The sequence below is a fragment of the Urocitellus parryii genome, chromosome 9 (genome assembly GCF_045843805.1).
Source record: "Urocitellus parryii isolate mUroPar1 chromosome 9, mUroPar1.hap1, whole genome shotgun sequence".
Classification (NCBI taxonomy): Eukaryota; Metazoa; Chordata; class Mammalia; order Rodentia; family Sciuridae; genus Urocitellus; species Urocitellus parryii.
In genome coordinates, this window is record NC_135539.1 from 54,014,121 (window position 1) to 54,031,769 (window position 17,649).

The following is a 17,649-nucleotide window of genomic DNA, read 5'->3' on the forward strand; positions in this document are numbered from 1 at the left end:
GACACATTTCTTTTTTTTTTCCCCTCACATCATCATACTGTATTTTCTATAAGATGAGGGTCTCTAATTTTGAAATAAGATTGTTTTAAAATAAGGTTGCAGCAAGATTTTAAGGACTTGAGATAGCACACATTTTATAAGCAACAACACTGATGCACAAAACCAAATCATTAAGGTCAACATGATTTGTGTATGTTAGTTTCTTCAACAGAATTAAGGGGCTAGGGTTCTGGCTCAGTGGTAGAACGCTTGCAGCGCACATGTAGGTACTCGGTTCAATCCTCAGCACCATATAAAAATAAATAAACAAAATTAAGGTATTGTGGCCATCTACAACTAAAAAAAAAGTTAAAAAGAATAAAATTAGAGTTTTTAATATTTCCATATACATTAACTATTATTAAAACTAATTCATATTATAAGCCTAAAAAATTGTTTAGTTTATAAACCTGAAGAGTTTTGGATGAAGAGGAATTGACTAACAAATTGATTCCCTAATGAGCATTCCTTTTGTCTGGCTCAACTGTTAACTTATGGTAGGATAAAACATGGTGGCCTATACTTGATCTACTGTAACTATTGTTAAATGAACCTATTAATGACCATGCTTACTGACTCCAAGCTCATTAGATTTCAAAATTGAGGCTATAAACTTTCTGATGTTACCCTATGAAGGTGTCCTCTGATCTTCAAAGAAGATCCCAAGGAATCCCTAATGTATTCCTGAGGTTTTTGTAGAAAAAGCCCAATAACTCATTTTAGAATGCATTTTGAATTCTTGAAATTCAAGTGTGTCATGCCTTATTTTTATGGTCTAGTATGGTCTCTAAACTGTATTATGTTTTAAAGTTCTACTTTTACCCAACATCACTCAATCTACTTAGCATACAACTGTAAGATTTTAGGGTCATCATTAAGAGTTCATGGGGTCAAACATTTTATAAACAGCAACACTGATGCACAAAACCAAATCATTGAAGTCAATATAATTTGTGTATGTTAGTTTCTTCAAAGGGGTCAAAGGAAGTATGTATTAATCTATTTGAAGCATGGGAAAGAATCTGATATTTTGGTAAGTTAAGGCCTCATAGCCAATAAATTCACATTATTGCGATGGTTAATTTTAGGTGACAATGTAAATGGTGTTTTGGATGAGAGTAACATTTAAAGCAATGAAATCTGAGTAGACTGCCCTCCATAATGGGATTGGGCATCATCGAGTCAGCTGAAGGCCTGAAAGGAACAGAAACACCAGCTTCTCTGGGCAAGAATTCTTCAGCAGACTGTCTTTTTCTTCATCTTACCATTGGCTCCCTTGCCTGCCTTAAGAGTGGAATCATATCATCTCCTCTCAAGTTTTCAGCCACTCAGCCCACTCTGCAAATGTGAACTTGCCAGCCTCCATAATGGCATGAGCCAATTTCATATAATCACTCACACACACACACACTCACACACACACACACACACACACACACACTCTCTCTCTCTCTCTCTCTCTCTCTCTCTCTCTCTCTCTCTCTCTCTCTCTCCCTGACCCTAAAACTCCCAAATAATAATATCAAGTCCAACCCAGATATCCATATGAATTCCATACCAAGTGAAAAATATATTCCCTACCAAGTGAATAAATTTCATAGACTTTCAAAAGCAAAGGAACTCATCCAAGACATGGAGCACGAGGCTTTGGGCCTTTGCTAAAGAATTCAGCTTTCTATCCAATTTGAATGGGTAACCTTAACAAGATTCTAATCTCCTACCCTCAGTAACTTGTCCATTGCTAGGAAGATATTCAGGAAATTTTTATCTTGGAAATTCAAAGGTCTACCAGACATTGACCCTATTCATCAAATCTTAATAATGTTTTACTTCTCAAACTAAATCAGTTGCAGGTAACTAACATAACTGATAAATTCACTGAACTTTTACTTGGCATAAATGCTGGAGCTAGGTATTATAGGGCATCTATTCTTGAGGTGCTTGAAATCACAAGGAAGTATAAAGGTTAAAGCAAGACAAAATCATTCTACAAATAAAAATAATAGAAACAAATATGATAAAGAATCAAAAAGGCAGATAACTCTACATCTGGTCTGGAAAAGCCATATGAAACAATAGGACTTTCAAGTTCCCATGGTCCATATGGACAGGCAAAGGAGAGAGGAGCACAAGTAAGGAGAGGGTATCTGCAAGGTCAGTCAACAAAGTGGGAAAGGACAAAAGTGACTGTGGATCAGTGAACAGAAATCACCAATATGGAGCCAATGTCTCAATAGAGTCTACATATAACCCATTCCTAATATAAAAAAAATTAAAAGAGATCTCTTCTCAACATAATGACTAATAAGATGTCACATAAACATGGAATTATTTTAACAAAATTCAATTGCATTTGTTGACATAACATGTGAAACTTATTACCTTAGACATAAGTATTTACTTATTTTTTTTTAATTCCACATACCAAATTGTTTCACAATAACCAATACTGAGGAGAAGTAAATTTTGCCTTGCAGATTCTAGAATAAGACAATATGAGTTTATTCCTGCTCCAAGATTTAGAGCATCCTAAATTTAATTCTTTTTTCTCCTGTTTTACAGAGGATAATAATACTAAGCCACAGACATAATAAAGATAAAATAACATAATGTACATAAAGAGCTTAGCACAAAAGGGAAAATCACAACAGATAAATGAATGTCAGTCATTAACGGCACTGTAATGTTACAAGCAATGTTCAAAACATGCAAGGGGTAACTAACTTCTTTTCTATGAGCCTGAATAAATCATATGTTACTCTAGACAACAATAATATACCTCATTCAAGAGAAAGACAGAGAGAAAAAAAAAAGATAACAAATCCACCACAGGTAACTTTCCTGTGGTTTAAAGAGGATAAACCATGTTTTCTTCCAAAATCAACCCCAAGGAATGAGAATTGGGAATTAAGACACAGATTTATTGTAAAATCATTGATATATTTGCCCCTCTCGCTAGGTTGGAGGGGTATAATTTAGGATTTCACTAACCTAGCCTCCAAAATAAAAGAAAACCAATAAAAAGAGTAAAGTTTTAACTTGGAGTTTTTCTTGAGTTCCACTATGTGTCAAGCATTGGCAATATTTTAAGTTCATGAAAAAGACTTTTGCCAGAAAAAGGTACAAAGAAAGGCAAAGATTCAGCCTCCACCAACATTAAATATTTTATAATTCAAAATGTTTTTGTATAGCCAGAGTTTAAAGAGAGACACAAATATAAAAGGACATATAAATTAAGAAGCAAAACTCTTTGTTGTAATTTAAAACTATGCTTTTGATTTAGTTTGGAAAACTTCTATTAGGAAAAAAGAGGTTTCCATTTACAATCAGAAGCCAGATACACACACATGTGCACCCTACTTATTTCTTTATCACAACTCCCTGTTACTCCGACATGCTATTAAGAACACAAAGGCTGGTAGATTGAACTGGCCCTTGAATCTCTTTTTCTTTTTGGTACCAGAGATTGAACCCGTAAGCACCTTACCATTGAACTACATTCCCAGCCCTTTGCATTTTGTTATTTTCAGGCAGGGTCTAAATTGCTGAGTGTCTCCCTAAATTACTAAGGCTGGCCTTAAACTTGTGATCCTCCTGCCTCAGACTCCTGATTCATTGGGATTACAGGATTCTTTGCAACCATACCTGGTGGTCCTCATATTTTAAGGAAGGATCACAGGGAGGATCTTTGTAAGATTCCAAATATTCAGATACTCAGAAAAACTGAGTCTGCCAAATTTTCAATATCATATGGCAAATCATCAGTTTCCTCAACAGGACTGACTACATGTTTTACACCATTATTTCCTATCTTAGAATGTTAGAGATGTTAAAATATGTTGATTATGTGGGAAGTCATTCTATTTCCCAAAAAGTTCTATGCTGCTAAGATAGAACCACAAAGGAATGGCACTTCACACAAGGATCACAATGGAAATACTTACGTCTTTAGCTTGCAACTGTTTTAGGATGTAGTTATTGATATACTGAAAAAAAGTGCATATATCTATCTATATACATATCTATATACATAGATAGATAGATCATTTTCTCTTGACACACGTGTAATCACATCCTGATAAACTCATTCTAATTTAAAATATCATCAGTCAAAAAATGCAATTAATACACCTAATCTACTACACATCATAACTTATTCTAGCCTACTTTAAATGTGTTCAAAATATTTACAATACCCTATATTTGGGCAAAGTCATCTTTAACACAAGACCTATTACATAAAATGTGCTGAATACTCCTGTAACTTATTGAATAATATGCTGAAAGTTAAAAAATGAATCGTTGGCACAGGTATGTTTTTTGCACAATTGTTAAATTGAAAAATACTAAGAACTCTCATAGGTGGTGTGTGTGTGTGTGTGTGTGTGTGTGTGTGTGTAATTTGTCAATTCATCATCCTTAGACAGGCATTCATTACACAAAGAAATTTTCATATACTTTCTTTCAAAAAAATGTCTAATACTTTTTTAGGTTAAAATTTATATGGAAGTGGGATTTACTTTCATGTACACCAAGAGGAAGAAATCTAACTTTTCAAAGTGAAAGGCAAGCTGGAGGTGTAGCTAAGTGGTAGAGCACGTGCTTAGCAGATACAAGGCTCTGGGTTCAATTTCCAGCACCAAAAAAGAAAATATTTAATTTTACAAAGTGACTGGCCAACTGTTATAAACACTAAGTAACACATATTTTACCACTAAAAGATGAAATGCCATCTTTAAGATACATGCACATCATATACATACCATGTTTGTTTTCATAATTGCCAATCTGTTTGAAATGATCTACTTGTATATTCCTATAGTGATACAAAGCTGATTTAAATCCTTGGCTTTATATTATACTCTGCCACAATTCTGTCTTTTCAAATAATATAAATTAATCTCATACTCCATTTTAGTCTTTATAAGCAATCTGTTCAATTTCCTCTCATCCCTAGCCTACATTCCCAATAGGCAATTACCACTATGGTTTTGACCTATTTGTTTCACAAACAAAAATGTAAGTCTATTACTTTTACAACCCAAATTTATCAATGTGTAATATTCTCAATGTGCTTTAGTGATTTAACTCTGAAGGTTGATTGTCATCCATTTTTAGAATAATTAAATATTCAAAAATAACATTCCATTTGTTTATTAATTCAAAGTTCCCTGCTTATAAATTTATACAAAATGTCAAACCTATTAATTACATTACTCAAATTCTTTAAAGTCTCACTTTTTTGCCTTATTTAACATGACAACTTTTGGAAAGATACGTTACCCTCTATTGATATGGTTTTGTTCAATTTTATATATATAACAGTTTGACAAAGATATATGGTTATGCTATGTTGTTTGATATAAAAAAGATCCTGATTGTTAGAATTTCTACACAATAATATTATATCTCAATATAATACTTCCTCTCTATTTGCCCCATGTACGTTATGGCAGAGACTTTACAGGACAATCCCAGCATTTCTGTGCTAGTGCTTCCTGCCAGCCTGAATCAGAATCCATCTTCTAAACATGACACAACTACATTTTCATTTTAATCTGAGTTGTCAGTACTTGAATTTTATTAAGAGAAATTTCCCCCTTTATAGTTATTATGACAACTGTGTTTAGCCCAATTGCTGACATATCATTTCAAATTTTATTCCTTAAATACATTTTTATTTTATTCACTTAGTTTTGCTTTACTCTAGCTTATTTTTTCAAGTTTTTTACCTTTTTTCCCATTTGATGGCAATACTTTGCATATCTATCCAACTACTAACCTCACCAAGTTGTAATGAGTAATAGGAAAGTAATCTCTCTTTTTTATTCCTATCTGACCAAAAATAATCTAAAGTATCCTCTATATAGGGTAGTAACCATGAATCATTTAAAAATAAGACCACTTTGGGAAAAAGGCAGGACAAGTTACTTCATGTTTAATTAGTAAGAAGTTAGTTCCATTTATCTTTCCAACATCTCTGCATCCTGCAAAAGACAAAGCTCTTACCGTTTCTTTTGGAATCTGCATCTGGCTTGGCTCTGCATTCTAGAAGAATCGAAGAAAAATATAAATACAGACTGACCAAAGCCATCTTCAACACACAGGGACACAAAGTTTTATTTTAATGGAAATTTTGCTGGTTCTTAAAATCTACCAACTAGATGAAGGGTGATTATATTATGGTTGATGGATTTCTCTGTCTCCCAAACTTTCATTGATATGTGTGGTGTTTGTGTGGGGGTTTTCAGAAACTTTTCTAAATATAACTTTTACTTGGTCATTCATAGAACATCATAAATGTATTACTTGCAGGAAAACAAATCTCACCAAAGTTCTTTCCTAATCATGGCACCGTTTCTAATTTTGGTTTTTAATTTTTTTCAACCAAATCTAGGTTTTAAGGTATTGGATCATTTCATAACTAGATAGATAAATCAGTCTGAACCACAGTCTGAACCACAACTTCATACTTTAAAATATTACACAGGGAATAAACACACTATTCTTTTCATCTAATATAGAGTACTTACAAGGTTGGTTCTTGGGGTAATATTTTCATTTATTTATTTTTTAAGGGCACAAACTAATACAAGTATTCAGACTAAGACCCGTAGAAGTGAAACACAGAAATCCTCAACAGAGGAAAAGAGTTGCACTAATTGGATTCAAAGATCAGCATTAAATGCACCCACCCACCCTTTAACTTAAGTTTTCAGAATTTTATTCTTTTAAATTGTGAAAGGCAGCTGCAACATACATAATGGACTGACTGAGGGCCTACTGGCTCGTTCCTTAATGAAAAGCTCACAAGCAATAAATTAAATAACCAAGGGGGGAAAAAAAAAACAACAAGAGGCAGCAGACGGGAAAAACAGAAGCCTGAAAGATCAAAATTGGACCAGAAGAACCTAAATAACCTTGGGCTGTCTATACGTTGGCACTCACTCTGAGAAGGCTGCTGAAGAGCAGTGTGGAAGCTTTGGCAATCTAATGATGCTAACTATCATGGCTTGGATACACCCAGGAAGAATTAAAGCTTCATCAAATCACATGGAAAGCTTAGTTGTTGTTTTGGTAAGTGCTCATTTACAATTTAATAGAGACATCTCCAGATTTAGGATCAGGTGGCATTTTAAGCACAAAATTGGATAACAGTGGGGGGAAAATGGAAAACTGAATTTAAATTGAGGAATAATGCATTAAACATTTTTAAATATAAAGAAGCTTTCATAATTTATTCAAAATCAACCTAAAACACAAGTGTTCACTTTTCAACCCCTATCACCATATGAAATTTCCACAAAAATCACAGAGAGTGTTAGGATCAAGGGATGCTAAATTAATGACTGAAAAGAAACTCTATTTTAAATAACTATTTATATGAATATATGTAATTCATATGGAAAACAAAAATATTTATTGATAATCAAAGAAAAATTTTGTCAACAATGATGCAACCACACATGAGTTATTATCTAAGAGAATTAGGTCTATATGATCAATTTGGAAACTGTACCTTAAAACCTTGCCAAATTTATACATAGTAATCTACCTTTAGATGAAATAACAAGCTAGCTGAAAAAGATGTCAAATATTCTTACCAGGTACAAACTGTTTTGAAACATTTAAAATACCACTTATGTTTGAAATAAAGCAATTTTCTCACCACATAAAAAGAAAAGGCAATTTCTCCAATTATATCATTTTATATATAACTGAAACATTGTACTTTTTGAAGAAGAAACATTCAGAACAATGTATATTTAATATATGGATTTCATTCATACCAATGCCATGTAAGTGTTTCTAATAGTTGAACTTCTTGATGTAAGCAGTGAAAAGTAAAGTAGATTTGTTCCAAACAAATGACTTTTTATTTCATTTATGTCATTACAAACAATGTGATCTTTTTGGTCAATAATAGCCCTGGAACTTATTGACAGCTAGGTCTTCTTATTTTCAGTAATTTTTTTCAAGAAACTCCTTTTCATATGTGACCATCTACATTTGGCTAAGCTACTAAGAAAATATGAAATTTTGTCATGTGCCGGGGAGAAGATGGCAAGCTTTTGATGACAGCCTTTGGAGTGACAGTTATGAGATCACTGATGTCTTTATTCAACTGGTTCATCTGAAAGTGAATAATGATAAATATTTGATGTCCTAGAAAATACCCCTACAATCTGTTTTTAAATATCCTAATGTTCACTATTGTGGATATCCATTTCCAAGTCAGAGTAGGGAAGGCAACAAAATGCTTATATTAAGTTAGGATAGAAAGAAATATAAAATAAAGAAATTCCTTGAAACTGTCTCCATAAACATTCACCATCAGGTAGCTAACCCAGATCCCTGGCTCATGTACATCAGAAATCTTTCATGTGTTCTAAATTTACACACCAGTTCCCTTGGGTGAAAGGCGTCTTCCTGGCGAAAGACCAGAAGGCTCACAGTCCCTTCCATCTTGGTGCTTCTTAACAGGGAAACAACTTCCTCTTGGGATTTGCCTGCTAAATCTACTCCATTTACCTAAAAACAAATAAAAAATTTTCAGTTGCAATTCTGTACAGATTGTTAACAGAAGACACATGTTCTAGAATTGACCATATTTGGTATAAAATATAACTCATTTCATGCTAAATTCTGCCATGACCTGGTTACCACTAAGCTTCTATGATTGAAAAAAAAAAAAAAAAAAAAAACCTAGGCCAGATATCTAGAAGAATGCTAGGAAGTAATGAATCTTTTAGTGCACATCAATAAAACAAAAGCTGCAAGCACTAGGAATTAACAAGTAACAAGTAATAAACGAAAACATCTAAAATGCCAAGTCAATACAAATCTTGACTTTGAACTGATTTTTTTTAAAGAATAGAAGTGGTTGGTTTTTTTATTTTTTATTTATTTATTTTTCGGTAGACACATATTTTTGTTTGTATGTGGTTCTGAGGATCGAACCCGGGTCGCTCGCATGCCAGGCGAGCACGATACCGCTTGAGCCACATCCTCAGCCCCTGAACTGATATTTTAATGATCTTGTGTATCACTGGTTTTCTCGTATTAAAATAAAACAGTATTACTCTGATAAGAAGTAGAAAAAATAAAAAATAGAAAATAATTTGGCATAAATATTTTAAGTTTCAAGAAAAAACATTATGCTTAAAATGTAAAACATCAAACATTACAGAAGAATCACTATAAGATAATGATAATTTTGAAATGGAAGTAATATTTCATCTCAATTGTTTCCCATGTTATAAGAAAATTCAAGTAGGAAAAAGTGAATTGGAATAACCCATTCTCCTAGAATTTCATTGATTTATCTCACATCAGTATTAGAAAGCACTTTATACTTGACAAAATAAGAACATGTTTCTTTTAAAATACTTTCATATTATTCATTTTGCCCCAAAATAATATTATTTATGGCAAATAAATATATTACTTAAATTTTAATATCAAATTTTTCCTGTTGTTAAAATATGTTTTGAAACTTGGCCCTTCCTACTAAAACCATTGTCTACAGCTCAATAGGACTAATTTTAAGGAATTGCTGGAAACAGATGATAATAAGTTCTAAGAAAACTGAAAATAAATCTAGATAAAAGAGAAAAAAATGAATCCATTAATATTTTTTCTTTGAAAGATTCCAAATATTCAGATACTCAGAAAAAACTGAGTCTGCCAAATTTTCACCATTACATGAATGCAACTATTAGATATCAGATTTCATACCAGTCTGGTGTGAAACATGCAAATATGAAGTTTCAGATTTAAGGCAAAGCTGACAGCTACAGAAAATCAAGTCTAACTCAGAATATATACAGCTTCCAGGCCATTCCAATTGCTCAAAAAGATAAGCAAAAGCTTTTGTAATGTTGTAAAGGTGAAGAAATTGTGAAAAAGAGAGACTTAAAAATAAAGTGATTATCAAGAAAGATAAGAAGCAAGATTGCAAGAGGGAAGAGGAGGAAGAAGGAAAAGCACAGAAGCTGGGGTGCAGCTCAGTGGAAGTGCTCTTGCCTAGCATGCAGCAGGCCCCAGATTCCATCTCCAGCAACACACACACACACACACACACGAAAGAACATTAGAATATGTTTTCTACAGAAAACACTAGGAAAAAACAGCCAATAAAGTATCCTGTTTCTTCATTTGTCCCTTCTTTTTTTTCCTACATGAACAAATATTTCCACAGACAGAAATTATATACATGTATATATTTCTAGGATGGCTTCAAAAACCAATGCACCAAAAAAACATGAAGTACAGGAAGAAAATTCTCAGAAACTGTTTTATTATTGGACTTTTGCATCTCACTTCATTCTCCACACTGCATTTCAAACTTGTTCCTTTCTTCAAGACACACTGATTTTATTTATGTATCTCTGCTCTGATTAAAAAGTAGATTACCAAAAAAAAAGCACAGCCATGCCAGACAGAACTATAAAGCCCTCCAGAAATACAAACTTATAGATATGGTACTTATACATAATAAAATATCACTTTATTTCCTAAACAAACTGTATGTATAACTCTATTAGATAAACTGAGAAAACCTGAGGTAGAAGAGAAATAAGTGGTTTGGGGATGCATACTTCTGCACAAATACATAATATCCATTTTATGAAAATACTTTACAAGTTGACTCTTGAAAACATAACTTTTCAGAAATGATGGAACACAGTACCTAGAAAATATCACTCACCTCTATGAGTCTATCTCCTGCCTTCAGTCTACCATCCTGAATGGCAGCCCCTCGGGGGAGGATGTTTTTCACATAAATTGGAGCCGAGCCACCTATTGTGACGTCTCGTGAAGTGATGCTGAATCCCAAACCTTCTGTACCTACACATGAAAGAAAATTTTAAAACTGAAATGAAGTATCTTGAATGTTACACATGTACACACTCATGTATACATATTTACATAAGGAGTTTTATTGTTCTCTACCTCATCTTAAAGATTTGTAATTTTCACAATGCCCAACATTTTTTCTAATACTTAAAAAGGTGTAATAATTTTTTTGAGGTAGACTACTATTATATTTTGTCACGTTAAATGACATTAAGGTTTAAATGCTTTACCTATCAAAAGTCACTCATCTAAAAAGAAATGGCAATCTTCTCAAAAACAGAGGAAGGTTTTAGCGTACAAATATGCTTGCTGAAAGCTTTCAAGTCCATCTTAAGTCTTTAAGTATCAAATAAATTAAATTGCTTTACAAGAACAAAAAAAAAAAAACTTCTGTGAAAACCCATGGTAGTTAAATAATCAAATATTATTGTGCAAGAATGATATTAAGAATTGAAAAGTAAAAGGTAGAAGCAAAGGAGAAAAAGAAAATGTTCAGTGAGATGAGAATAATGAAATGAGAAATATTTCTAGATACATGTAACAGATTCTCCTCAAATTCCAAGAACAACCACAAGAACAGCTATTTACTAAGAGAATGAACTGTATTACTTTTGTCAATTGGAAGAGAACTTAACAAAAGATTATATAGTTACCACGTATATTCCCTGCTCGCCCACTCCCGGCCACCAAAGGCAAATTATTCACTGAATAATTCACCTCAGACCATGGCCACCAAATCTAAAGTTCACCCTATAATGCTGAAAGGTACTAAAATTAATGAGGCATTTATAATTTAGTTTCTTGATTTCTATAATTCTCACTTCTTTAGCAGACTTTTTTTAATTTTTTGGTTTTAATTAGTTACACATGACAGTACAATGATTTTGACATATCAGACATTTGAATCAAATGGGGTATAATTTCTCATTATTCTGAGTGTACAGGTTGCAGAATCACATTGGTCATACAGTCATGTATATACATACAGCAATACTAGTGTCTTGACAAACAATCTTATATAAGTTCCATACAGGGTCTAAAAACGCTGTATGTCACGAGAATGACCATGCAATAAGCCAAAATGTGGCAAGAAAAAAAATCCTTGAACATAATGACAAACTTCTAATCAATCAGAATTTATTATAATAAAATTTTTTATAAAATAAAAATGAGTAATATCTAAGTATTTTTAAAACCTTAATTTGTAGGATATTAGTTTCATTTTCATAATATTAGAGAAAAATACTTGCTCATTATGAGAGTACAGTGCTCTGTAAACTTAAAAAATCTAGAGTACATTAATTTAATGCAACATTCAGTACAAAATTATAATAAAACGTATAACATTAACTGTTATAATGATGAGCAAATAGAAATGTGAGTTAAAGAAGAACCAAAGCATCAATAAATACTTGATTATACCAGTAACAATACCCATCATAAGTATTCTATAGTTAAAACAAAATATTCATTTACTTCTAGTCTGAAACCACATTAATGTGCCTAGACTGTTAATGTTTTAAGTCTTCAGTGCAGAAGATTTGAATGGCATATTGTCTATAAGAAATTTTCCTAATTATTCTGTTGGGACGTTTCCATATGTCCCTGTGCTTTCATAGAACTCTTAATGACATGCAGTAACATTTATTAAGAAAGAATTCTAAATTATTCTCCTTTTGCAATATTAATTTGTATGAACTATAAAGACTGACTGTTATATGAACCTCAATACTATTAAAATATCAGCAATAACCCCTAAATCTGTAAGCTAAAAGTTCACACAATGACCTTTAAAAGAAAGATAAATAGATATCAATTTTCATTTAGCAAAGCCAACAAAACATTTTGAACTGACTGAAACAGATTACTGACCTTCTCCTTTGACTTTATTAAAAAGCTAATTTCTCCAAAAGAGCAGGGTATTTGAGAATGCCAAATGGCAATAAATATTAAGAAATCATAATTATGGAAGCAAGTACATTGGGGCTATTATATTTTGTCATGTTAAATGACATAGTTCCAAAATTATGCCAAAGAGGCATCATCCTGAAGGCTCCTCTTTGTAGAACTAAGAATACCAGTTTTTAAATAATCGCTGTCACATGAAGCATACTAATTCACAATTGAACTGATATTAAAGTTTCAAACTAATGCATACAATGTATATATTAATATACTTTCTTACAAATGTTTAAAATGTTAACGGTAACAATAACTGATAAAAACATTAATTACAATAAAATCTTGTTAAATTCTCATAAAATCACTATAATTAAATTGTCTTTATTTAGTCCTAATCAAAGGCAATCAGTATCCTTCTTCCTATTTATGTATGGTAAACATAACTTATGTTTATGTAGAATATTTTAAGAATTGGCAGTTGCATAGGCAGTATGCACTTTTTGTTATACGTTCTCACAGTAAATTAAAATCAGGAGAAATCTATGAGGCTCTATATCATTTAGATTACTCAAGGTCAGAAAAATATTTAAAAGCAAACCACCATTTCCATTTTTCTTATATTGATTAAGCATACCATTTCTAAATTAGCTGTGTAGATGCAATCATATCTTTCTAAATGCTATTAAAATAAAACTACTAATTCCAGCCAAATAGTTCTCTTACTAGCAAATAGAATTTCACTTCATTAATAAAGTGCATATTATAACCACAATTTGTTAAGCCTACTGATTGTGGGAAAACTATAATTAACTAAATGAATATTCCTCCATCAATCTAAAAGAAAAACCATATTTATTAAACTAATACCTTTATGGCAATGGCCAACTAAGATACTCTACCTTTGTGGAGAGATTTCAGGTAGACTTTTATTTTTATACAACTCTATTTGTAGTTCTTGATAAGTTCTTGGTTAAAAACTAGTGCCTGTGATTTAAGTAGAGAAAAAATGAGGAAAGAGGATCTGATATTTCTTTCATTTGGGAATTAACAGTTAGAGAGGGTTTCTGCTGATAGGCTCTGTATTTGCAAGTGGTGCAGGCAAGCTGTCAACTCCTGATCTTGTCAACCAAGTATTTGGAGCTTGAAAATCAGTAACCAGAAATAAGGAACTTGTGGTTCACAAAAAGTTCAAAGAAAGAATATGACTTAGAAAGGAAATAGCAGTTGCAGAGCTTAAAACCTTGTAAATGCTACCCCAAATAGAAAGAAGATTGTCTGAATGTCAGGATATGGAAAACATTCGAGTAGGAATCTTCTGCCAACAGCCATATGACATGAGGAAATTACTCTATGGATTAATTTCCATCAAAGTTCAGGAGTTGGGTGAGCCCATAAAAATATTTTTTATAATGACACTATTTCAAAAGACATGCTTTTAAAATATATCAAAATCCTCTAATATAATGTTACATGAACAGCCAAAGTATCTCAGTGCTCTGTTTACCAGTTGAAAACCAGAAAGTGGAGTCCAGCAGTCTGCTCTGAGCTGTAGAGGCAGCAAACTGGAACAGCACATTCCCTATATACATGGATCCACCATCTATGGGAAAGGGAGACTTAAATGACAGTGTACAAACACAATTAGCAATACCTTTCACCTTAGGAAAGGGAAGCAATGAGTGGGCTTTGTGGCACAGGACTGCAAGCTCCAAACCAGTTGGGCACCTAAGAGAGATCCTGACTCAAAAAAAGGGTTGGGGATATAGTTCAGTGGTTGATCACTTACCTAGCATGCAAGAGCCTGAGTTTAATTCCCAAGAAGGAAGGAAGGAAGGAAGGAAGGAAGGAAGGAAGGAAGGAAGGAAGGAAGGAAGGAAGGAAGGAAGGAAGGAAGGAAGGAAGGAAGGGAGGAGAAGAGAGGGAAAGCAATGTAGTATTCTGGAAAAGCAAGAGACAAGAGACAAGACCTGACTTCTTGACAACCTACCACAAACAACTAACAGCCACAAACCAGTCACTCCCCATCTGGAACTGAAGTAGACAATCTCTAGAGGCTTCTTTGAGGGCCATATTTGCCAAAACAATCAAATTCTCACTTTGGTTTTGTTTGGGGGGTCATGCCCTGAAACATTTTCCACTCATTATCAAAAATTTTACTGCAATAGTACCTGATACCTTCTTCTCATAAACTTATATCATGAAGTCTTAATTTTTAAAATTTTACTTTTAATTTCTATATAGCATACGAATATGAAAAGCATAAAAATACAGCTTTTAATCCATTTAAAAAAATAAGGTTTTTGTTTTGTTTTTAATCTTTGTATATCAGTTCTTTCACATAGTACTAGGTTCAGATTCAAGGTGCTAGGCTGGGGATGTAGCTCCTTGTTATAACATTTTCTCAGCATATACAAGGCCTTGAGTTCTACCCGCAGCATTGGACAAAAATAACCAATCAACTCAAGATATTTGGATTAGTCAGTTGACTTTTAAAAGCAATTTCATAGAAAAATAAGATAGCTCATACCTTTCTTCAGCTGGATATTGAGCCTCTTGCCTACTTTTTTGGTGTTATAACCACTGCTTGCACTTGAGCTAAATACATTCTGTGGGGCCGGAGCTGGGGCTGAAGGTGGTTTTGCGGAGGGGTGTGCACTATGAGGTAGTCGTGGGTGAGCTTCTATCTGCTCAGGTGGGTGGCTCAGTCTGGGTGCTCTCTGCAGTGCATGAGGTCCAGCACTGTTCACACTCCTGTTATCAATATACTGGCTGTCGGGACTGAAGCGGCTTGAATAGTAATTGTTCTTCTCACTTTGGGAAAGTTGTTCATACTGCTCTTTATTTGCTGCAGGAACCACATGGAACCAAATGATGGGTGTACGCATGGCTTGGCGAAACATATGTTGTGCTCTGGGTTTGAGAAAGAATGGAAGATTAGCAAATTAAGACCAGCAGACTAGAAGATATTATGAGCTTAATTAAGTATACTAATTAAGCAATAAGAACTGACAGAGTGTTAAAACTGAAAAGCAAAATTCTGATAACCCATTTATTAACCAAGTTTGCAAGCTCTGATATAAGCAGAGCTATGTCTCCAAATATAAATTTGTCATTCTCTAAATAAAAATGGCAAAATTATCTATGATCATGGATAAAATACAATAGAATGCTCTCAACTGTAAATTATTAAACAAGTTTTAAGAACAACAGGGACATTCTAATTTTAATATTAATAGAAATCAAATGCAGCCTTCTCCCTAGGAGACAATCTATACAAATTGTAAAATTTATTAAATATTTCCCTAACAAAGAAGCCCTTTGAGTTTTCAGAGAAATAAATTTATAAATAAACTTGGGAAACCATAGAAAGCAACTACCTATTCATCAGTTATCAGCAAAATTAATTCAAGATTGTCTATGCAAGAAAATCTCAAGAACAAGAATTACCACCACCACCACCCCTGAAAAAGTGGGGGGGATGTATAGCTCAGTGATAGACTCCTCGTCTAAAATGTTCAAAGCCATGGTTCTTCTTCACTATTCTTCTGCTCACACATGCCCCTTTAACAGGAACTGGCCAACTTTTTGTTTTTAATTGAATAAGGTCCTCAGTCAGGAAAAAGGAAATGAAGACACAATATTGTGGTTCAAGGAAGCTTTTGTTTTATTTATATATATATAATTAAGGCATATTATGTGCAACCATTGAAAATGTAAATTAAAGGATAATACAGATGAGCACATTGCTGAGTTTCTCAAAAGGTGAAGAAGCAACAGAACTGTATCACTGTATAACCTAAACTGGGCTCAGATTATTCCAAGACCAGCTCTATCCGTCAGAGGTCATTCTGAAATATAGTCTAATAGTGTTAATTACCTCGAGTTTGGTTAAATTGTTAAAAGTTAGATGGTGGCAGAAAACAGGTGCAGTACACAGAGAATCTCAGACATGTTTGGAGCTTTTCAACTGACTATACTCCATCATGCCTAAAGCAGAAAAGGACCACAGTGCAGCCACCACACACTTACTGTTCAAATCTTCTATTCCGCAGATCACCATCATTAATCCTGACAATGCAATCATTCTCATGAAAAAGGTTTTCTTGTTCAGCTTTACCACCTTTCTCCAATCGTTTTACTAATAAACCCAGGGTTCTGGAACATTAAAGATGCAAATTATTACACATGTAATATTTCCACCATGCACAATGTCATATTACTTTAATGCTGATATCGTGTTTGAAAAACTCCCTTATAAAGGGTTGCACTAAGACATGATTAATACAAAGACAAAAATCAAAACAGTCAAAATGATGTGTAGAAATGCACCATTTCAATAAATACAAGAAATCGTTTTCTGGCTTATATTTCTGAAACAAGCTTCATACAATATAATCTTTATATTGTATGTTGAAAACTGCTTCAAACACAGCTTGCCTAATGGGTCGGAGGGTACCACAATGTGGAGCTAGATGAGCCCACATTTGTGCATGGCTTTCGTAGTTTTCTGTTTTAAGTCAGCTGATACACTGCTGATGGCAACCTCTGCCTTTCTGTTAAAAAAAAGATAACCAGGAACAGCTAACCTCATGGCACTAAAGGTTTCAGAAGGTAATAGGAAAGACTTTAGAAATAATAGATTCTCCATGCATGTCACTTGAATTTAATAGAATCTAATATTGTGAGTATCAGACCTGGTTAGGATTACCCAGTAAAGGAAGTAATTTGTTGCTAGTATTTCCACTTAAAGAGAAACAGAAAAAAGTCAGTAAGAGTTTCAAATAATGTCAGTCACTATTCGATGCTCTCAAATGTGCACTAAAACTTCAGATTAAAAGAAAAGTTTGA

At 33.2% G+C, this 17,649-nt stretch overlaps 1 protein-coding gene across 16 annotated transcripts in view; it reads right to left on the reverse strand.

Annotated features, from left to right (window-relative positions):
* Pard3 (par-3 family cell polarity regulator) overlaps positions 1-17,649 on the reverse strand; it is a 656,694-nt gene that overhangs the window by 247,342 nt on the left and 391,703 nt on the right. For all 16 annotated transcript variants that reach the window (XM_077803009.1, XM_077803007.1, XM_077803013.1 and 13 more), the window contains 5 exons: positions 16,831-16,956; positions 15,329-15,711; positions 10,751-10,890; positions 8,443-8,571; positions 6,049-6,087 (listed from right to left, as the gene is read on the reverse strand). In XM_077803009.1, coding sequence (XP_077659135.1) covers positions 6,049-6,087; positions 8,443-8,571; positions 10,751-10,890; positions 15,329-15,711; positions 16,831-16,956 — 817 coding nt within the window. The remainder of the gene's footprint in view (positions 1-6,048; positions 6,088-8,442; positions 8,572-10,750; positions 10,891-15,328; positions 15,712-16,830; positions 16,957-17,649) is intronic.